This window comes from Paramisgurnus dabryanus, chromosome 1 (genome assembly GCF_030506205.2).
Source record: "Paramisgurnus dabryanus chromosome 1, PD_genome_1.1, whole genome shotgun sequence".
Classification (NCBI taxonomy): domain Eukaryota; kingdom Metazoa; phylum Chordata; class Actinopteri; order Cypriniformes; family Cobitidae; genus Paramisgurnus; species Paramisgurnus dabryanus.
Genome location: NC_133337.1, coordinates 66,810,379 through 66,834,106, shown reverse-complemented (window position 1 = coordinate 66,834,106; position 23,728 = coordinate 66,810,379). Strand labels below are relative to the sequence as shown.

Here is a 23,728-nt window from a genome sequence, read left to right as displayed (position 1 = left end):
TTTTTCCTGGTGTATCACTTGTCAATTTGATTGCTTAGAAATATAACACTCTATAACACATTTCTCTTTACATTTTTGGCTGAATGATTTCAAAAAGTTACAAAAAAAGGTTATTTGTAGTGGAAAAAGCTTCTTTAGATCAGGGGTTTTGATATTTTAGACCCATAGGATCCCCCAGAGAGTTCTAAAGGGTTAACAAGAAAATATCATGATGAAAAACATTTACATTTTTTGTTTCATACAAAATATGCAGATATACGTATATGAGAAGCTCAGATACAAAAGCCGAATGCTCTCGAAACCTATTATAGGTTCATCAAATACTTTTGTGAAACTAGTGAATCCTGGCCTCAGGCCATTCAGAAATACCGGTTTGTTGGCAAAATTCATTAGGAGTCTTGAAAAATTATCATTTACAAGAAAACATGTCAGACGCACTTAGAGGGTTTTGTATCTGAGCCTTTCATGTTTTAAGAAAGGGGTCCCTGGCTAAAGGTTCATTATATGTGGGATCTCTGCCATCATAATGTTTGAAACCATCTGCTATAGATTATCAAAATGTATGAAAGAAATGGTTATTCGAAAACCATTTAACTGAATGGATCTTTGTGGAACCAAAAATGGTTCTTCAATGGCATCACGGTGAAGAACCTTTCAAGCACCTATATTTTTAAGAGTGAATAGCATGACTTTTCATAGTCACATATTTTGCATTTCTACATCATAGGGCTAAACTATGCTTTTTAATTTTCTGGCCATCACGTCCATGTCAGGATTATCACAAACATCATCTTTTAAATGCCAGAGCTCATGTTGTGTCCTAATGATTTTCATCTGTAATCTTTTGAGAAGGCAAAGTGCCAATTGATCTCAGTCGTTCTTCAGATGATTGCAGATTTGGCTGGTTTGCAGGAGATCAAAGAGAGCAGCTTTTCTGTAGTAAGTCCAGCCCTGCAGGAGCCAACAGCCCAAACAAATCTGACTCAACGGTTCTGAGCCAAAAACCAAACTTGGCCCCTTTCTATTATATGAACCAATGAATTTCGACTCACCTCTGTTTCTTTATCATCGAATGTGTCCTGCAGTACAGACTTCACCTGGTTGGGGATACTTCTGTGGATGAGAGAGCATCCCTGACACACAAACACGCCCAGAGGCACAGACACCCAATCCGGCTCTGTCAGAAAAATAAAGAAGGACAGAAGGAAGGATTAATATTATGTCCTTATTTAATGCCCATCACATACTTATAGACCTACATACATTTACATTTAAGCATTTGGCAAATGCTTTTATTCAAAGCCACTTACAAAAAGTGAGGAAGAAATTTGTTTTAGGGAGGCAATAACTACTGTATGAAGCTACAATCAGCTTACAAAGTTGCAGCATACAGACACAACCTGTTAAGGAATAGAGATAGAATTTAAAGTGAAATCTAATTGAGCTGTTTTTGCAATCCACTTGTTAAGTTTGACGTCATGCAACCGATCTCAAATTGCATAGGGAAATAACAAAAAAATTATCGTAATGCAAACCCATCAAAAACACCCGATCCTAATTTTTATCTCCATAACAAAATCTGAGATGACCAGACATGGACTCATGGATTTTTTACGAATTATTAATATATTGCAGTCTGTGATTCAGTGAGCCTGGAGACCCCAGTATACAAAATTTTTGCTTAAATGTGTGATAAGAATAAATAGTGCTCATAAACAGCTGTTTAAATAGTATCCAACAGAGAAAGTCTCAGCATCCACCATAGCCACCCACAATCCGTATCCATGTCTTATTTTATGTACACTCATTTACTGTGCCATGCTATTACATTTTATCACAAGAGTCTATTATTGGTCTATTATTATCTCTGACAAGCCCGGCCATAAACAGAATGTAAAACAAAGCAAACTGTAACTGATAACGTATCGTGTCAGTCAGACAGCGTGTGTCTTTTAATAGAGGTTAAATGCATCACAGTCGATGCGTCATAGTTCAGCCGCATACGATTTGCTGGTTAATTGTTAAGTTTCTAAGTCTGGCAAGAGACTTTCCTTCAGAGGCAGCATTTTAAGGCATGAAGGCATCAAGGCACTTCTGAATCCAGTGTTTGTTTTATTTCCTTACTTCATACCTTCATTGTCTAGTCCCACAATTCTATGCGTGGGCGTGGGGGGAATGTGATTGGTCGAGCCTGGTGGAGTTCGAATAAATAAAATGGCGGCCAAGAAAGCATCTGGAGTGAAATTACACAAATTTAGTGTAAATAAGGTTATATTTTTACTTTTTACACCTTTTGATTGCATTTCTAGCGAGAAATTAGTATTGTAGTTTTCAAATATGGGATTAGTTATCATAAAGGCACTCTTTAGTTTATATTTCAAACTTATTTCCATTAAACTGCCTGTGAAGTCTGTCTGAATGCGTTTCTCGGGGCTGCCTTTATGTCACAGAAGTCTTTCTTCCTCATGAGGCAGCAAGGCAACAAGTCAGCTGCCTACGCTTTCAGATGAAGCCAAAATGAGCTGTTTTCTGGGTGCTCGGACGCACGTGTTCAAAAGCGCACACATTGTCGTGGTTACGGGTCTGACCTGAACTTAACTTTGTCTGACTAGTGACTAAACTGAACTCTTGAACAGATACCTCATCGAAAATAACAAATGTATTTTTTCATAAAGACAATGGGAGATGCGATCATGGATCACCACTCCTATATGAAGGGACGTTTGGCAGCCAATCTGTTGTTAACATTGTATACATTAATTTTATACAGTAACGCTTTGTGTAGTATGATATTCTTTACCTATAATTTAAATTAAGTTCATATAGAAATAAACTACTGTTCACTATAAAATGGCTGTGTTATTTCTGACAATTAATGGGTAAAAATGTGATAATTGTAACCCAGCGGTGTGTTCTGTAAAATGTTTACCCTTTATGGGTCAAAAATTACCCAGCCATTTTTAGGGGGCGTGCACACCAAAACTTTTACGCCAGTGGCCGGCGTATGTTTTAAATTTTTCCACGCTGAAAGCCTCCGCGGATTTTCCATGCTCAGCGCTGAGCGCCGAGAGTTGAAAAATATTAAACTTTGGGTCAAAAGCTCAGCTCGTCAGTGTCAGTTCTCACACGGCCGTCTAATCACAGTGAAGGAAGGGTGAGATAAACATCCCAACAACCAACCGGCGCATAGTACAACAACTGATAAACAAAGCAAAAGTATCATTGAAGCCAAAGCGATCAGTTGAAAAAAGCTGGCAGTTGGCGTCCACCTGCCGTTTTCAGCTGCATTTAAAAGGTTTGGTGTGCACCCCAATTAAGGGGCCAATCACACCAAACGTGTTTTAAATGCTTGGAAGCACAAGGCCTGCCAATCAAATATTGTCAATCAAATATTATAGCGTGAGCGCTCTTTTGCTGCTAACTGTGCATTCAGACCGCCACCGGCGAGAGCGTCAATAAAAGCTCTGGCTTCCCTGACAACGACGCTAAAGAAAAGTTGTAGTGGACGCTCTGACGCTCGAATGCATTCTCTGAACTCCTCTCAGGCGGAGGTTTCCGCCTTCCGATTGGTTGCCGGTGAACATTTCCGCCTTTTGATTGGTTGCCGCCGAACCGCGTCATATCTCATTACCATAAAGTTGAGCTGATTTCAACTCTTCTCGACGCTCACGCTGTACATGACGCGCCGCGCCGCTGCTCGCCGGAGTTAACCGCCGGCTCTCATTGAAAATGAATGACTTCCGGCCACTTTGACGCTCTCGCCGGTGGCGGTCTGAATGCACAGTAACAGTCATGAAGGTTAGAGGTGCACAAACACACAGAAGACAATGAGTGACTGCTGTCCGATTAGGTTTTTCCAAGCAAGTACCTGTAAACTTCTTTCACCCCAACGGAAGATGCGCCTCTCCCCTCATTCGTGGGACAATGGAAAAATGCAGATGAAGTCGAGCGCTTTCCGCTCTCAGCGCTCCTTCAAAAACCTAGCCTAACGCCTAATGCTTACCCCCCATAGAAAATCATTCAAAAACGACGCCTGCAACTGCCATAAACGTGTTTGGTGTGACCAGCCTCTTAGAGTGTAAAATGATGTGTTGTTATTGATTATTGGCAGGACAAAAAAAAAGAGGAAAATCGTGTCCATGAACAACAGAAGACAAATAGAAAATGTATAGGTTTAAATAACAATTATTATTTTTGTATTGACACAATCAAGACATTTGATTCCATTTCTGTGTCTGTACTGCTGTTAGACCTTACTTTATTTGTAACTTTGTTCTTTTTTATATATATGCATGTAATTTCTTGATTTGTTCATATTTTATTTTCACCCCACCTCATTCTTTGCTTATCCTAAAAATGATCCGATCCATGATTCAAAAACTGTGCTGAACCAAATCTGAACCATAAGTTTTGTGATCCGTTGAACCACTAGCTTTTAATGGTCTGGCTATATAAAACATCAAAGGTTTATAAGTTTAACACATTAACTAGAAAAAGTGTTTAACTAATAAAACTAAAATGAAAGCATTACAATCGACCAACTCCTTATCTGTTGCAGATAAAATTAAGATTCCCTTATATTCATGGGGCAGACTCCTCAGGCTCTGTAAGGATAGCTGCCCACTGCTCCAGGTGTGGTTCATGTTCACTACCCACTGGGATGGGTTAAATGCAGGTCACATTTCAAGTATGTCCTCCATACTCGACAAATATGTTTGATTTTCACTTTCACTTAAATTTAGATTTACATTACTCGCCATCCTTGCACCACTGCCAAATGTTTCGTTAGGTAACCTATCAAACATGCTTCATGCTGTAAAAGAACAGGTTTAACTGTGTTTAAAGATAAAATATAACATAACTGAATAAACCGTAGTATGCATAGTAGAAGTAGGTTACCACTTTTTATGGTATATTTAACTGCAGCAAGACCCCATTTTAATACTGGCCAAAACAATCCAGTTATGTGTTACTGTTCACTGCAGTTAAGTGGCTTTAAAAAACGCAGACAAAGCACGGATAATAATATCAATAATAATAACTATAACCCATTTAAGTCAGCTAACTTTCTGAATACAAAGGCCAAACGGTAAACACCAACCCACAAAAAGAGGCTGACAGGAAGGTCTGCGACGTCACCCATAATTCACACATACACGCCCTCTTTTACACACGCAGACATCTCTTCACACCCAACACAACAGCTCAGTCTGTGTCACAAAGAAACTGCAAAAATCATGGTTTACACATGAATTACAGGTGCGACTAGCATCTAAACGCTGGGAACTCCAAAGGTTAAACACCCCGGGGGCATGCAAGGGCGTGCCGGCTTTCGACTGTGACAAAACAGTCAGACATAAATTGAAAGTCAGGTTTTTTGACTTCTGAAAATGATGAGATCTGTGAGAAGCTGTATCATATGCATGTTTCTAGGACCAACTGTGTACAAAAAACACTGAAGTTATTGTTTAGACGAGAAAGAGGACAAGGCAAAGAAAAAAAGAGAGGGAGATAGACACACTTGTGACCAAATGAAATGGACTTTGTTCTGTGTTTTCTTTTCACTAGTAAGATTGAATTCTTGGCCAATAATCTGCTAATCAAGGTGTGGCTCCGTCTGCAACCAGGAAACTCCTGACTATCCACTATTACTTACAATTCCTCTTAAAATGAGCTGAAACTGGGATTCGTGCTCATCGGGTTTTTAAGGGCAAGAGTTGCGGCCTCTATAACACAGCTCATTTAACACAGAGGGAGTAGAGAAACAGCCGAGACAGTGACATTTACTCTTAAAGCGACTCGAGAACATGTGCACATGTGCACTTACTATTCGCTATGACCTTTGCTTAGTAACAAAGTGCGAAAAGTGTGCTGCACCAGAGATTAAAAAGCCTACAATTTGAGCTGCTACATTAGTTGCAAAAAGCACTTGTGAAACTACAGCACCCAACAAATGATAGCTTTCTGTATATAGATTGAATCGTGCTATATGTGTTCTTAGTTCACGGCTATATTTATTTTGGATTTGACACATTTTCAAAAGATTCGTCTTTCTTCCTGTTTGAAATTGCATACTGTGACATTATAAAGTACCTACTTAGCGATCATTATTACATGGTTCATTAGAATGCTTGATTCCGATTGGCCAGTCCTGACATTTGAAAGTTTGTAATTCCCAGATAACAACCGCTCAAAACTAATAACACATGGTATCCCTGACTGCAAATCATTTTGACAGGTCCAGTTCAATATTACACAAAAAATTAACATAAATATGTCTTTTAATAACATATATGACATTATATTTACAAATGATTAAACCAAATAGTGTGTGACATTTGAACATCTTGTCTTATCTTAAAACCTAAAATAAACATGTTTTCCTCATACATTCATTAAAATTGAGCAAATAAAACATTTAATATCAGTATTTAATACAGTATTTAAATAAACCCCTTGGGGGGGGTTTGCGTCGGGTCCTGATCACACTGTCGGGCTTATATCCCTAAGTGGGCGTGCACACCAAGGCGTTTACTCCAGTGGCAGGCATAGGTTTTCAATTGTTTCCAATAGAGGCATCATGCTATTCAAAAAAGCCAGCAGCTGGTGGGTTTTCTCCATGCAAAGAGTTGTAAATAGGTGTAAAAACTTTGGGTGAAAAGCTTGGCTCGTCAATGTCACTTCTCACTCGTCCAATCTCAGTGAAGGAGGGGTGCGACAAATATCACAACAACCAACCCGCGCATTGTTCAACGACTGATAAACGAAGCGATCGGCTGAAAAAAAGCTGGCAAGCGCCTACAATCTGTGTCTACCACGTTTAAACACTTTGGTGTGCCACCCCTTTGGAGCACAGCGTTTTGTATAGTATGTGTGTGTTCGGTATCCTATGTTTTCCAGCATCTTTTCATTGTCGTGTGAACTGTATGTTTGTCAACATATAACATGTTAAAGGGATAGTTCATCCAAAAATGAAAATAATGTCATTAATGATTCACCCTCATGTCGTTCCAAACTCGTAAGAAATCCATTCGACTTTGGAAACACAGTTTAAGATGTTTTAGTTTTAGGCCGAGAGCTTTCTGACCCTTCATTGAAAATCTATGTACGGTATACTATCCATGTCCAGCAATGTAATTAAAACATCATAAAAGGAGTCCATGTGACATCAGTGGCCAGTTAGAATGTGTTGAAACGATCCAAAAATTATGACTTTATTTAGCATTATCTTCTCTTCCGGGTCTGTTGTGAACCACGTGCATGAGACTGCATTGATGCTGCTGACGTACGACGTTGTTGACGTACAACGTTGCTGAGGTGTTATCTGGTGTTATCTTCGCTTACAGTCAGAGGGAGACACATGCTGTAAGTGTGAAAAAAATCTTCGCAAACATGTCTGAGGATAACACGTCAGCAGCATCATACGTCAGCAGCATCACTGTGCACGCTCATTCGCAACAGACGCGGAAGAGAAGACAATGCTGACTAAAGTCATAATTTTTTTTTTGGATCAAAATGTATTTTTGATGCTTCAACAAATTCTAACTGACCCACTGATGTCACATGGACTACTTTGATGATGTTTTTATTACTTCTCTGGACATGGACAGTATACCGTACATACGTTTTCAATGGAGGGTCAGAAAGCTCTCGAACTAAATCTAAAACATCTTAAACTGTGAACGAAGGTCTTATGAATTTGGAACGACATGAGGGTGTCATTAATGACATTATTTTAATTTTTGGGTAAACTTTCCCCCTCAACAACAACCGCAAACATAATTTACCCAGGTGATGTTAAACATATACAATTATAGTATCTGGCATTTTGAATTTATTTTCTTTTTGAATCTGGAAAAGCTCATGTGGCCTCATGGATAAAAAAAGTGTATTGTATTATATTGTGTATATTGCATTGTATTGTGTATAGTGTATTGTACAATAGCATAACCTTTAAAGTATAAAACTTAATTTGTACATGGTTATTTGTATATATGTATTTGTTAGGGTGACCATACGTGCCATTCTTCCCGGACGCATCCCGTCCAGGATTTTGTGTTCGTCTTCCGGAAGTCGTATTTGTCGACCGCATACGTCATAGAGGATTATTATTATTATTACAGAAAAGCAACCGTTACATTTTAAGGTTAATGAAACTACGATTGTATATCTTATGTTTTTAACTGAATGGCGTATGCGGTCAACAAATACGACTTCCGGAAGACACACCGAAATCCTGGACGGGATGCGTCCGGGAAGAATGGCACGTATGGTCACCCTAGTATTTGTGCCATGTGGAGGTTGTACATGTACAGTGACAATACAGATCTTATTCTTACATACTGCATAAATCAAGGTAAATGCGTAGATGGATGGATTACAATATATTTGATGAAATATAGCTAAAAATTTAGACTTTTACCTTTTGACATTTCTCTTTAGATTTTAAGTGGTGTTATCTTGTGCTATAGTTAGCTTCATGACAATATGTGGTTGTCAGGGTGTTGCTATGTGGTTGCTTAGATGTTCCGAGTGGTACTTTGTTCTGGATATGTTGCTGGGTGTTTGCTTCCTTGCCCAAATTATAGGTACTCACCCACCCTTTAACTTACTATTCTACTTACTAAATAAGGAACCTTCCTGTTTTTCTCTTATTTACAAAAGTAACAGCACCCTTTTCCTAAAAACATACTTCATGTTTGAAGCACAGGCAGTATGTGGAAATTTCTGTGGCAAAAATTGCACTGAAATTAATAATTACATCACCGATACTTCAAAAGCCTGTGAAAGAAGTGGTTTGAGCGTTTCCTATTTTAGGGAAATTCTTTGACACTATTTCACAATGAGTTCTGTAAAAACCCTCTCATGATACTCTGAGACAGATATGCCTCTATTTATTTTGATGTGATAAAAAGTGGAAGACCAGGGCTGTGTCCGAAACCACCTACTTCCATACTATTAAGTAGTAGGCAAAAAGCAGAAGGCGAGGTACTGTAAGTAGTATGTCCGAATTCACCGTTTTAGAAAAACAGAAGGAGAAAAGTATCCAGATACTGATCCTGAAGTGTTCATTCGATGTACACATTGCTATCCCGTGATCCCCAGGAGAAGAGTTAACCAATGAAGAGAAAGACGGAGGGCGTTGTTTTATTTAAAAAATGTACCTACTGTCACAGTATGTGATTTCGGACGCAGCCCAGGTTTTGACACACATATTCAGGTGTTTTGAGTTGAATTGTGGGATGTTTTATGAATATAGGTCTTCTGAAGTGCCTGTCACACATACGGTATACATTTTAATGTAGAAAATAGATAACTCTGATCTCAACTGTCTAATGTGCTATTCATACCGGTGGGCAAGCATTGGTCGGTCTGATGTGACTTCTGCTGTCTGTCTGGCCTATATGCTAAGTTCTCATCCAGCCCATAAATCTCCCGCAGTTGTAAAACAGAGCGAAAGGGCTGACATCCAATGCTGGGCAAAAATCCCAGAATTCTCTTATGGGAGTCACAATATTATTACTGTCTTAATAGGACAGCATGCATATGGAAGGTTAAGTACTGTATACGCAAATGTATGTGTTACTGTACGGAAAATCTGCAATGCAGAAAAGTATGTACAGTATAAGATGACATCAGAGCCATTAAACTTAAAAACATTGACTTTCTCATTCAAACTCAATAAGGAGCTTTACAGGTAAATCCAAAGAGACCTGAAAATACAGCTGAGTCACCCACTATGTGACTCACATACACGCACATCTGCTCTGACAACACCCCTCAAAATGGGCCACAAGAAAGACCCACATCACAAACAACATAGGTGACTCCATACTGTCTGTTACCTAGCTACTTTTAGGAGTGGGTGGATGTATATGGTTTTGTATACAGTATATGACTGTATGTGACCCTGTCTGTGACTAAAGACTTATTTTTATGAGTTTTCACAGGCAGCGACACATATTATTAATGACATCATCTGGATCACAGATTTGCTCCTGACACCGAGGGGCCAACCAATGTTACGAATAGCTTAGTGTCAATGAAAGGTTCATATTGTTTCCCTAAGGCACAATAATGACATGTGACTGGAGCATCATACGCAATGCTGAATCACTTTAATGACACTCTAAAAGTCCCCCAAAATGGAAATGCAAACATGTGGTCACAGGCAAAGCTTCCCTCTGTCACACTTTACATTACGTGTTCATGAATTTGTGTGTTTACAATGAGTATCTGTGCTATAAACAATGCTTTTTAACTTAATAACCATTTTGTTGCAGCTTACATGATAACAATATAAATGTATTTTAAAGCAGCACTATCTATCTCCCTCTCTATATACTATTATGGCATATATTTTTTAATAATTAAAACATAAAAATAATTTAATTATCCTTTTTAAAATGTATATGCAATCTAAACCAAAAATATTAATATATGATTAACAGCAAAAGTACAACATAATAAATAATGAATAAACATAACTAATAAATATTTATGCATTTAAAAGCTGTATTATCTTACTTCATTCTGGGCCTGACTGATCTCACACGAGCCATACAAACCCCAACCAAAAGGATCGATCAGTGACAGGTGCGGCACATACAGTATAGCAGTTGACCAGGTGAGATGCTCTTACCTGCAGCCCCGCAGTCCGCACAAATGTCATTACCGGGCTGCTGCCGAAGATCGCGCAGCACGCAGCTGTTCCGTTCCATGACTCGCCTTATCAACCGGAGAACGGGATCGATACGTTTCCGCAGGGGTTTTCTATCGCGAGCAGGTTGATGAATGGGACAGCGATGGTCACGTCAAAGATTTTACGCTGAATATCCGCAAAATATTCGGAAGCACGTCTGCTCTGAGGTTGTGTTGTTCCAGATAGTACAGCAATGGAAATTGTACGAATTATAATCTTTCTTTTCCTCTTTGTGTTTGCGCGCAAGGTTCAGACGGCGGGGAGAGAGAGAGAGAGAGATCCTTTTCTTTCGCTCCAGAGAATTGAGCGTCTTACCACCTCCCTTCTTTTTACCAAAATCAGATAGAAAAAACAGAGACACCTAGTGGTGAGTTTTGGAATTGCGCCATTGTCTATTACGTAGTTGTGCTCGACTGCGGTGCTGCGCAGACTGACCGTAATATGACATCAGAAAACCGCGAGATCTTAGCTTTCCCATCGCTCTGCCTGCGGTTCTTTGATGCCATATGTCGCTGCGAAGACCATTCGCATATTATTATAATGAGCTTATTGTGCCATTTAACTTATTAACATACTTTGTAATACACTGGATGCTTATAAACGTGTGTGTCTGCTTGTTTGCACTTTTCGTTTATGACTCCTTTTTACACTATTTTATTTACACTTGTTTATTTTCTGTAATGTATACTTCTGTACTTAACTTTGTTTCTCTTACAAATACAAATGATAGGAAAATTAACCATGATTTATTAGCTATTAGTTTTACTAAAAATGTAAAGTATGGTAAATTAGTATGGTTTTGATACAAAAAATCATAACTAAACTATGGTTAATATTTATAATCTTGTTTCTGTATCTGTATGTGCTGCTTCCAACTGCGGTTGATGTATGACTTGACCAAAACAACTCCTCGTGCTGTTATTGAGAGTGAAAGCAGCCAATCACCAAACGTCTTGCAAAAACACGCCCATTCACCGTCCTAGGTACACGTGTGTGAGCCAATCAGACAAAGCTTCCAACGCAAGATAGACGTTACCTTCAACCAATAAGGCTTTTAGTAGCTCCGTGACGGGACCCGATAACGTCACTTGGTTTTTGTTTTTCCCAGTGTAACGTTAACTGATTACTGTGCGTGCCGTTAATCAACTATGTAATATTAATATAACACATTTACGTGTTGCCAAGTAAAAAAATCTTTCTTTTTTTAACGGACGATATTTATAGGCACACATTAGCCAAACTAGTTGAGTTGCCCTTGTAATCTTTGCGGTGCGGGACAGATTGACATGATCCAAACAATCCCAGACGTCCGAACTGGAGAGGAGGTACAAAAGTCTGGTTCTTCCTTCCACAGGGAGAGATTGGATGGATCTCCGAAATTTCAAAGACTCCTCTGTGCTTCCTTCAACCAGGACATAACGTGAGAGCACTTACTGCTTTACAATAGCCTGTGGGATTTAAAAATACATTAAAATGCAATTTATTACCAGTTAAACAATAAAAGTCCTCTGTAATGCCACAACGTCTGGGGAAAATCTTCTAAACTCCTGTATTTTTTATTGTGTGAATAAAAGCCTATTTGCCCATCCACACATACATGAATACTATACCATAATTATTACATACAATAAGAATTTTCTGTACTCTCTACTGACTTATGTTGCATTTACACCACACTCTATACTTTTATTTTAGGTCTTTGGTTGTTGGTTGTAAGGATGGCTACAGACTTTTTTCTCTGTCCTCTGTTGAAAGAATGAATTGTATTCATCAGAGTGGTAAGTTAAAATAGCACATCATGTTATGTACCAATTACCTTACGACCCATTACTATTTTAACTACAAAAGGAGGTTTTGTGACTTAATGGGACATATCATGAAACTTTTTATTGTTTAAGTGCTATAATTGGGACCCCAGTGCTTCTATCAACCTAGAAAATGTGAAAAATAACAACACAGTAACTTAGTTTTGGTAAACCATTCTCTGCAAGCATGTAAAATAGGTCATTGAAATTTGTCTCATCTTGTGATGACAGAAGGGGATAATACCGCCCCTTAATCTGCACTATCCAACCACGGCACTGCCATTTAGTGCAGAGAGCAGCTCATTTGCACTTTGCACATTTTGCTCAGACCTTCAAAAGTGGCAATTTTAATATGTTATAATAAATTATCCATATGGTATTTTGGCCTAGAACTTCACATACGTACACATGAGGACACCAAAGCTTTATTTTACATCTTAAAAAAGTATTTTGAAATGTCCCCTTTAAGGCAGGCACACATTTGGTTGCTGCCAGCGTTTTGTGAAGTTTCTAAAATAAACAGAACTAAGGCAAAGGTCAGGTCATGTCAGACTTAAATGTCAGGCTTAAATACTTAATAAAAGAAAAAGTGAGTGTTTAAATCTTTTATTTTTGACAAAGTGATTTTTTTGTCTTTTTGTGAGTAGTCGAAAGCCCTGATGTGTACATTGCAGAACGGCTCTTCTCCAGTAGTCTAATGGTAGTTGTGAGCAAATCTACACCATTCAGAATGAACATCTACCATTTCAAGAAAGGCACAGAGATCTGTAACTACAGCTACTCCAGCAACATCCTCGCTGTCAAACTTAACCGACAGGTAACATTTAGCTCAGTATGTCCACTTTGGCATCCTAGTGCTTCTATAGCCTGCTATTACAAACATCAGTTTCAGTGTCTCCTCGATATGGGAAGGTTTAATCCACTATTGAAAATATATAAAATGCTAAATATTTTCAGAGTTTTTACATTATTTTAAGTCGTAAAGTGAGATGAAATATGTATGGGAATACTGTATGCATTGACGTCACTTTTCCACGTGACCACGCCAAACTCGCCCTGTCGTTCAACAAAATGGCTGGCTTTCATAGCGGCTGCGACGCAAATGCCAGTAAAACGGACTATTATACGCTTAAATTGAATTTAGTTGGACTTGATAGCAGAGGTGGACAATACTTAGTTACATTAGTTCAATTTTACAAGCATGTGTGCTTTATTAAGGTATTTGTATTGGGAAAATTTTCACTACATTCTAAAGCATAGAATCATACTGTGTATCCTTTAATATTGCATATTAAAATTTATTTAATACCTAATTACATTTAAATTGTGTACTTTTACTTGAGCAGCTTTTTTCTACTTAGACGCATAGTATAATTATTTGTGTTATGTTCTTTATATTGTAATATCTAAATGTATGTGATAATGCCTTTGTCAAAAGCTATAAAGTTTAAAAAAGGTAGTACATTTTCTTTTACTTAGGTTTAAGATGTTAACAAGCATATCCTCTGGACATTAGTTATTCTCGTCTTTGGTAGCTCCTAAAGGCTTCATGTATGAAAACAGCACCATGTCAGCGTAGAGCATACAGAACCGGAAGCGATCTACTATGTTTAACAGGAATGCATAAGTAAGTTGTGCATATTGCACAGTTGGCTAACTTGTGCGACTACACCGCATGCAACACGCCAATGGGAAGTGATGTTTTTGGGTGTATTCCAGTAAAAACTGTCAGGATCCTGCCAGATTCTTGTTAAGTATTAATATCCAGTTCAGCATGGCAGGATTCTGACAGGACAATGTTTGTGTGGGGAATGCATGGTCTCTGTATTGTTTAGATCAGTGGTTCCCAAACTTTTTCAGCGTGCGGCCCCCCTTGTGTACGGTGCATTCCTTTGCGGCCCCCCAAAGAAAATTTGTGACAAAAAACTCAACATTTTAATAAAAAAAACATTAAATTATACAAAAAGTAGTGCTTTTGGTTAGTAGCCTTATTTTTTTAGGTTTAATTACACAGAATTCATGATAAATTAATGTATTTCATAAAATGTCATAAAACTGGGGCCCCCCTGGCACCATCTTGCGGCCCCCAGTTTGAAAACCACTTGTTTAGATTAAACAATTGTCTAGTTTAGTGCTTAACATTCTCATGTTCTAGTGCTTTGTTTAATGTTGTTTTGCCTCCTCTTTGGTTCTTGTTTTCTCGTTTTGGTTTAATAAAGTGTTCAGTTTTTTTCTATATCTGTCTGCGCCTGGGTTCGTTTATCAAATTCCCTGACAGAATGAACGTAGCATAAATAGAACCCAGCAGACATTATGGACTCGTCCTCTGTTGCCCGCTGCAGTCAACATGCCCACCTGCTGTTCAGTATGTGGCAGAAGGGCGCAGATATTCTGTCCTTTGCCTAGAAGTTCCTGGGGGAGGCACACCTAGCCAGGTTCAACACTGCCGAATTAAAGATAATCTTTGTTAGATGCCTCGATGAGCCCCTCACGTCTAGCTAGCAGAGGATGCTGACAACCCTGGTAACTGGCCCGGCTTTCCCTGTCTCGGTTCTCCAGCCCACTGCAGCTTTCCCTGTTTCGGCTTCCCAGCCCGTTGCAGCACCTTCTGTCTTGGCCTCCCAGCCCGCTACAGCGCCCTCTGTCTCTGTCCCTGTCTTACCTCCGCTGCCAGTTGCAGCACCCCTTGTCTCACCAGCTCCATCAGCAGTTTCCTCCCGTGCACCATCATTGTCCTGTTCGTCTGCCTGGTCCCATACGACTGTCTGTATGACCTTCCTGAACTCTCTTCCCTACCCAATCAGCCCTGGACTTCCCCTACCCGTCCCATTTCCAACTCCTCCTCTGCCCTGGAACCCTGCCTTGTTCCCTTCCATTCCCTCCGTCACTTCCGGTCCTGCCCTACCACAGCCTGGTTTCCCTGCCATGCCCTGGCCCCAGATGCCCCCCTGGGAACTATCCTATTCCGATTACCCTCCACCAAGCCTGTCTCTCCTAAGCCCCCCATCAAGCTTGCCCGGAATCCTCACCCCAAGCCCTCATCTACTACACCCCCTGGCCCTAAAACTCCTAAAGTGTTAAAGTGTCCTAAAATGAGAAATCCTTGGCCTAAAATCTTGCGAGATGTTTTGTTTAGGGTTAGGTTTGGGGGTAGGATTAGGATGTTAACAGTTCTGGTTAGCCATTACCCTTTCAAACAGCCGTAGTACTTCATAACATTAAACATAAACAGACCTGTGATGCGACTTCCATAAAAATACTTTGATTTTGCAAGGACACTGGACCTCTTCTGCATGCGTTCAGTCGTTTAGATGTAAAACTTATTTCACTAGCAGTTAATCACAGGTTAGCCATATAATCTGCCCCACCTAAATTTACAGTCTTGGGTTGCTGCTGGTTTGGGTAAAGTAAATTGTTTTAGTGATTCATTTCAGTGTTTGATCTTACTCAGTATGGCAGTAGTATGTATTTTTTTCAGAGACTTATCGTTTGTTTGGAGGAGGCCCTGTACATCCATAATATCAAGGATATGAAACTTCTGAAGTCTCTTCTCAACACGCCACCAAACCCCCGAGGTAAACACTATCAGTGCATCAAAAACAAACAGATGAAGTTTAAAATGTAACTATCTGTGTATTAAAGATTGCATTGTGGTCATTAAAACCATTATTTTCATTTTTTCATATGAAGTAAATTTGTAGTAACAATATCAAAGCTTCTTTTTGACAGGTCTGTGCGCACTTTCTGTAAATTATTCCAACTCATACCTGGCATACCCTTACAGTTTCACTGCCGGAGAAATTGCCCTTTATGATGCTTTGAATCAGGTAAGGATGTTTAGAGCCCAAATTCAAACTTCTTTAGTTTGCTTTATAAGGAAATCTACACCTACACTATACACTTTAATTGTTTTAGATTATGGTGACCACGATCTCTGCTCATGCCAGCCCTGTGGCAGCCATCTCATTCAATGCCTCAGGAACCAATCTTGCCAGTGCTTCAGAAAGAGTAAGATGGAAAAGCTATCTACTTCGATAAAATGAAATATCTTCATCATACCAGGTTTCTTTATTTAATCTTGTGATAACCCAGGGCACTGTTATAAGAGTTTTCAGCATACCCGATGGAGTCAAACTGTTCGAGTTCCGCAGAGGAATGAAGAGGTACATTTACTGTAAAGTCTGATGATTTAGTACTAATCTTCTAATGTTGTGCATCCCTTTGCAAAAAAAAGAAGGAATGACATTTGGGTGATTAAATGATGACCGTTTCTATTGTTGAGTGAACTATTTCTTTTAAGTGTAATGCGTATCCTATTATCTTTTTGTCCAGGTACGTTAGCATCAGTTCTTTGTCGTTCAGTGCCAATGGAGAGTTTCTGTGTGCCTCTAGTAACACAGAGACTGTTCATATCTTCAAACTGGAGCCCCACAGTCCCAGGTACAACCACACCTCTCATCCAAGCATCAATATTAGTTTTTGACGCTGTATTATTTTATCCGCACAATGTGTGCATATTCAGAAGTTCTAGGTAAGCTTTTAAATATCTACACCTCTGTGATTTAAAAAAGACCGGTTGCATAAATTAGGCACACAGTCTGGACCACCAGCACAGAAGATGCAACCTCTTAAAAACAGCAACAGTAACTTAAAACCCTAAACAAGATTCAAGGCCAACAAATAACCCACTTTATATTTTGCGATAGCTTCATGTGGCAGCAAGCAGATTTAAAGTATAAACATGTTTACTTTTGATGTGACGCTAGTGTCAGGTGTTTATCGACATATAAATAAATAATGTAATAATAATAAATAATAAGAATGACTCCCACAGTTAACTAATTTTGAACAAAGGATATGTTTAAATCGCTTAAAAAGCAGAAAAAGAGTAAATCACAATCCGAACATAATACACATTACTGTTTACTAACAGTAATTTAACTATTCTGCACACTTTTGCATTTTCTCGAGCACAAGAAAAAAATTCCCTGTATAGATAAGACATAAGCTAAAACATGTGCTGATGATGACAAGAAGTATTTGTCTTTGCATCATGTTAAGCCTTATCCTTATTCATCATTTGTTATTTTTGCTTATTTGAACTAGTAAGGTTAGTCCAACATGGTCAGCATATATGGGAAAGATGTTTTCTGCTGCCAGCACGTACCTGCCCTCTCAAGTGTCAGACATGATGCATCAGGACAGAGCGTTTGCTACCGTCCGTCTCAGTGTGTCCGGCATGAAGAACGTATCGGCTCTTGCCATGTGAGTCGAAAGGATAATAGTAATTACTGTATATGAAGTAGAAGCTGCAAGTATGAGAAAGTATCTAAATATTATTATTTGCACTTCTGCGTCATGGTTTTCAGTATCCAGAAGGTCCCACATCTTTTGTTGGCTTCTTTAGATGGTCATCTCTACATTTACACTTTAGATCTCCAGGAAGGTGGAGAGTGTCATTTAGTCAAGAAACACAGGTGAGCTAGTTGCTATATGTGCAATCATAATTTTTTTGGCGCAGAGTTACAATTTTTCCATCAGATTCACACTTTGGCTGCTTTCATTTAAAATGTAAAAATTCAATCGTCATTATTTTGCATTTTATATATTCAACAGATTGTTTGACAGTGATGATGAAAATCCAGTGGTGTCAGACATAGATGTTGGTAGCCCATCATATGCCGCAACTGTTGCCACAACCGCACACCAAGACTCTCCATCCTCCAGTTCACTCACGGGTTTGTCAGAATGTTAAACTATGCATTAATCTGTTATTTCTATGCTTGAAATATACAGTGGATATAAAAAGTCTACACACCCCTGTTTAAATTACATGTTTTTGTGATTTATAAAATGAAACCAAGATGAATCATTTTGGAACCTGTTCCAACTTAATTCCCTACTTCAAACCTATATATAAAAGTGAATAATATTAAGAATAATTTTGTGGTGAAAAAATGGCAAGTAAAGTTGTACAATAACCAGGTTGCATAAGTGTGCACACCCTTTTACAATAGTGATTGTGGCAGTGTTCAGAAGCAACCAATCACATTTAGACTTAAGTTAAATATGAAGTAGTACATATACCTGTCATCAATTAAAATTACTTTTTAACTATTAATGAAGTGTGCCTGGTCCTAAAGGATTTTTCTGAGTATCATCCAACTCGAAAAGCCATTGGCTGTATAGAGCTTACTCAGCAGGTACATGATCCAATTGTTGAAAAATATCAATCAACAGAGGGTTAAAAACATTTCCAAGATACTGAATATACCATGGAGTACTGTAAAAACAATAATCAACAAGTGGAGAAAATATGGCACAACATTGACATTACTAATACCAGGCATCCACCTAAAATTGATGAGACAACCAGGAAAAAAATGGTAAGGAAGGCTGCCGAGAGGCCTACAGCAACATTAAAAGAATTGTAACAATATCTGGCAAGTACTTTTTGCTCCCTACATGTGACGAAAATCTCCTGAATTCCTTATGTTCGGGCTATTTGCATTTTTTAACCAAAAATATCATCAAGTCCATCTAAAGTTTGTAAAAACAAATATTTCTATATCCCAAATCCATGTGGAATAATGTATTATAGTCCATTGAGAACAAAGTTGAACTTGGGCCCTTATACCAAAATATATATTTGGTGCAATAAAACCCACAGCACATCACCAAATGAACACCATACCCACTGTAAGGCATGAAGGTGACAGCGTCATACTTTGTGGCTGCTTTTCTTTAGCTGGAACTGGGGTTTTTAATCAGGGTGGATAGAATAATGAGTAGCTCCAAATACCCGTCAATTTTGGCCCAAAACCTAAAAGCTTCTGCCAGAACAATTAAAATGAATTGAAATTTCACCTTACAGCATGACAATGACAGAAAGCACAGATCTAATCAACAAAGGAATTACTTCACCAAAACAAGATCAAGGTTTTGGAATGGCCCTGCAAGAGTCCAGATCTAAATCCCATTCAAAATCTATGGGGTGATCTGAAGAGGGCTGTGCAGGAGACACCCAGCCAATTTGACAGATTTAAAATGCTTTTGCAAGGAGAAATGGCAAAATATTGCAAATTCAAAAAGTGTGAAATTGATTGACACATACCCATTAAGATTGAACGCTGTGATAAAATCTATAGGTGCCTAAACTAAGTTTTAGTTTAAGGGTGTGCACACTTATGCAACCTGGTTATTATACAACTTTACTTGCCATTTTTTCACCACAAAAGTTTTCTTATTGTTATTTACTTTAATATATAGGTTGGAAGTACGGAATCAAGTTGGAACAGGTTCCAAAATGATTCATCTTGTTTTCATTTTTTAAATCACAAAAACCTGCAATTTTAACAGGGGTGTGTAGACTTTTTATATCCACTGTATATCTATATATAATATATATATATATATCAATCAGTATGACTATTAAAAGTTCTTAAACGTCCTCTCCTCATAGGGTTTTGGTATTTTCTAAGCCTGCAGATCTTAAAGGGGATATGTGTTATGTTTAATGTTAAAATACTTTTGAATCCCAGTTTACTATGCAGAGACATTAGTAAGAGTGATTTTTAGTTTTTAAGTGTATACTACATCTTTGTGTTCCTATAAACAATACAATAACGTTAAGCCAGACACAGCAACATTGGTGCTTTGAGTTTAGGGTGATGTTTGGGAAACCTGTCTGTGGTATTCAGTTTTGCCATTTCGTTTAGTGACTATAGTGGAACAAAAATGACACTATTCACCTTTAACCTCCTAAGACCAGAGCTTTGGTTTGTCTTTTTTTTTTCAGATTTCTTCCAGCTATTTTGGGGTTAGGAAGAACTAATAAATATAATAACCAAATATTTTTCTTTGAACATGAATCAGTGTAATTGTCCACATTTGTGTACAACAGGTTCCAGTAACACAGAATTAAAGGGATACTTCACCGATTTAGCATTCAGCTTTGTATTTGTAGAAACCCGGCAGTATTACTGAATGACCATGTTTCCCTCCCTCATTTCCCCCTGAGAGGAGAGATATCTGCATTTTGGTTCTGCAAAAAAGTCCTCCGATGATGTAATATGACGATTTTTGCATCATCTGAGGACTTTTTTGCAGAACCAAAATGCAGATATCTCTCCTCTCAGGGGGAAATGATGGAGGGAAACATGGTCATTCAGTAATACTGCCGGGTTTCTACAGATACAAAGCTGAATGCCAAATCGGTGAAGTATCCCTTTAAAGGGGGCATATTATGAGACTTTATTAGGATGTAAAATAAGTCTTCAGTGTCCCCAGAGTACACTGTAAAAAAAGTCCGTAAAAATTTCAATGTTATTGCAGCTGGGTTGCCGGTAATTTACCGTAGATTTACATTTATGTTATTTACTGGCAAGAGTTTGTTCAAAGTTAAATAAATTTTAAATATTAACAAGTCTTTATCTTTACAGAATAAAACTATACAAAAACAGCCTCATGCAAAGCATTCTGGGAACCAGAAATCATCATCAACCTTTTTCTGTTTTTTGCTTCAGATTTTGTTTCCCATAATGTTTTGCTTGATGCTGTTTTTTAGTTTTACTCTGTAAAGACAAAGACTTGTAAATGTTAAATGTTCATTTAACTTTGAACAAAATGTTGCCAGTAAATAACATAAATTTAAATCTACGGTAAATTACCGGCAACTCAGCTGCAATTTTTACGGATTTTTTTTACAGTGTACATATGTGAAGTTTTAGATCAAAGTACCCCATAGATAAATTTTTATTGCATGTTAAAATTGCCACTTTTTAGGTGTGAGCAAAAATGTGCCGTATTGGGGTGTCCTTTTAAATGCAAATGAACTGATGAAATGCAAACACTTATCACAATGATGGTTTGTTGAAATTAAAACTCAATTGTGCTGTCAATAATTTTTTCCCTCTCTCTCTTTCCCTCTGTACTAAATTGCAGTGCCGTTGGATAGTGCAGATTAAGGGGGCCGTATTATCTCCTTCTGACAATATTAAGGGGAGACAAATTTCAATGACCTAATTTTTCACATGCTTGAAGTTACTGGGTTGATCTTTTACACATTTTCTAGGTTGACAGAAGAACTGGGGACCCATTTATGGCACTTAACATGGAAAAAGTCAGATTTTCATGATATGTCCCCTTTAACATCCTAAGACCTGTATGTCCACATACGTGGACATCATTTTATGTTGTTGTTTGCACCATAATACTTAAAGGGATACTTCACCGATTTGGCATTCAGCTTTGTATCTGTAGAAACCTGGCAGTATTACTGAATGACCATGTTTCCCTCCATCATTTCCCCCTGAGAGGAGAGATATCTGCATTTTGGTTCTGCAAAAAAGTCCTCCGATGATGCAAAAATCGTCATATTACATCATCGGAGGACTTTTTTGCAGAACCAAAATGCAGATATCTCTCCTCTCAGGGGGAAATGAGGGAGGGAAACATGGTCATTCAGTAATACTGCCGGGTTTCTACAAATACAAAGCTGAATGCTAAATCGGTGAAGTATCCCTTTAAGGGTTTAGCGTAAGTGGGTTTTGAGTAATGGTGATTGATGTTCATATTAAAATAAGTGATCATTAGCTCATTGACCCAGATACGTTAGTAGCATGTATTGTGTACAGCATTTAAAGTAAATGACTTGATGATGGTCAACTTTTCTTTAGGTTATTCTGAGGATGGAGGTGCAAAGAAAGGAGAGCTGATCCCAGAACATGAGTTTGCAGATGGACCGGTCTGTCTCGATGATGAACAGGAGTTTCCTCCAGTTAACTTTCAGAATACCTGAAGAGTAAACTCCATGTGTCTTTTTATATCTTCAGGACTTTGGGTTTCATTTTGGCAGGTCTTTCTGTTTTTAAACTACATCTTTAAAGGATGTGGCAAACAAAGTGTTGTATGCAGTGCTGGATTTGGATGTTTAGATCTTAATATCATTAAGTAATTTTTATTTTATAGCAAGCACAAAACATCTGACTCCAAAAGCTTAGGCAGCTGACTTGTTGTCTTGCTGCCTCATGAGGCAATGACTTTGGTGGCATGAAGGCAGCTCTGGCAAAGGCATTCGGACAGACTTCATAGGCAGCGTAATCGAGTTCTGTTTGAAATATAAACAGAGAGCGCCTTTGCTATAACCAATCCCATATTTGAAAAGTACAATACTAATTTCTCGCTAGAAATGCAATCAATAGGTGTGAAAACAAAAATGAAAACTTTATTTTCACTAAATTTGTGCTTCAGCCGCTTTCTTGGTCGCCATTTTTTTTTTTCAAACTCGACCAGGCTTGACCAATCACATTACTCGTGCACACACACGCATAGAATTGTGGGACAGGACAATGAAGGCATCTCAGGAGACAGGAAGTAAACCTAACATTGGATTTAGATGTGCCTTGATGCCTTCATGCCTTGGAATGCTGTCTCTGAAGGCACAATTTTAGAGCTTTCAGACACACACAAAATTTGAGGTAAGAAAGAGCATTCTGGGAGCTAAATAATAATCACAAATGCACAAAGTATAAATGAGATAAGTATAAATAAAATAAATACATTTTTATAGGTGAACTTTTTTATCATTGAATAACAAATTTGAATTACAATTCAGCATTCTGTTTGCTACCTCAATTTAAAATAAGGAAATTATTTAGAATTAAAAGGCACCCATTTTAACATAATGGGTCAGTGACAAAACATCTTTTAAAAATGGATGTATAGCATATTTTTCATGAACAATGTGTTTAAAAGATGTTGTTTATTGAACAACATTTCAGTATATTTGAATGTTTTTCACAATATTTGATATCCCCATAAAAATATCTCCACAGCAAACAGTGCTATTTTTCGTATGTGCGTGAGTGTTTATAAAATCCATTAGCCAGGCCTAAGTGTAAAATATTTCTCCATACATTTCCATATGTTTTAAAATGCAAATGTATATATTATAAGAGAATATTTTAATTGTCTGTGTGTAAATACACAAATGCAAGCTAAAATACTGAATATGAAGTGAAACTGACTTTGGATAGCGGGTAGAAAAATACATTTTAATGCTTTATTTCTAAGAAGGTTGGATCTTGACACTAGATATTTATTACATATACAAATTTTAGTTTGTAAAGTCAATAATGCATTGATTATTTTTTAAATGGCACCCTTACCAAATAAAATTATGTTTGCAAAATATAGCTTTTGCCTATTGCATTGGTCTTTG

At 38.0% G+C, this 23,728-nt stretch overlaps 2 protein-coding genes across 2 annotated transcripts in view; one reads left to right on the top strand and one right to left on the bottom strand.

Annotated features, from left to right (window-relative positions):
* LOC135734637 (arf-GAP with dual PH domain-containing protein 1) overlaps positions 1-11,061 on the bottom strand; it is a 34,564-nt gene extending 23,503 nt beyond the window's left edge. The window contains exons 1-2 of the mRNA XM_065253499.2: positions 10,643-11,061; positions 1,053-1,177 (exon numbers count right to left, since the gene is read on the bottom strand). Of these exons, the coding sequence (XP_065109571.1) occupies positions 1,053-1,177; positions 10,643-10,721 (204 nt within the window). The 5' untranslated portion in view covers positions 10,722-11,061. The remainder of the gene's footprint in view (positions 1-1,052; positions 1,178-10,642) is intronic.
* Positions 11,062-11,557: 496 nt separating this feature from the next.
* Positions 11,558-22,915, top strand: LOC135734636 (WD repeat domain phosphoinositide-interacting protein 1). Its single transcript, XM_065253498.2, has 12 exons — positions 11,558-12,122; positions 12,398-12,480; positions 13,155-13,324; positions 15,986-16,082; positions 16,237-16,334; positions 16,423-16,515; positions 16,600-16,670; positions 16,840-16,947; positions 17,614-17,772; positions 17,877-17,984; positions 18,124-18,245; positions 22,185-22,915. Exons 1-12 carry the CDS (start codon positions 11,989-11,991, stop codon positions 22,304-22,306), a joined length of 1,365 nt encoding a protein of 454 aa, XP_065109570.1. The 5' UTR covers positions 11,558-11,988; the 3' UTR covers positions 22,307-22,915.
* The last annotated feature ends 813 nt before the right edge of the window (positions 22,916-23,728 follow it).

Bases quoted from the DNA above. Each gene is read 5' to 3' on its own strand.
- LOC135734636 (XM_065253498.2), top strand. From the start codon at position 11,989: ATGATCCAAACAATCCCAGACGTCCGAACTGGAGAGGAGGTACAAAAG. The intron at 13,325-15,985 runs GTAACATTTAGC...TATTTTTTTCAG, and splicing joins CTGTCAAACTTAACCGACAG to AGACTTATCGTTTGTTTGGA. The intron at 16,948-17,613 runs GTACAACCACAC...TATTTGAACTAG, and splicing joins CTGGAGCCCCACAGTCCCAG to TAAGGTTAGTCCAACATGGT.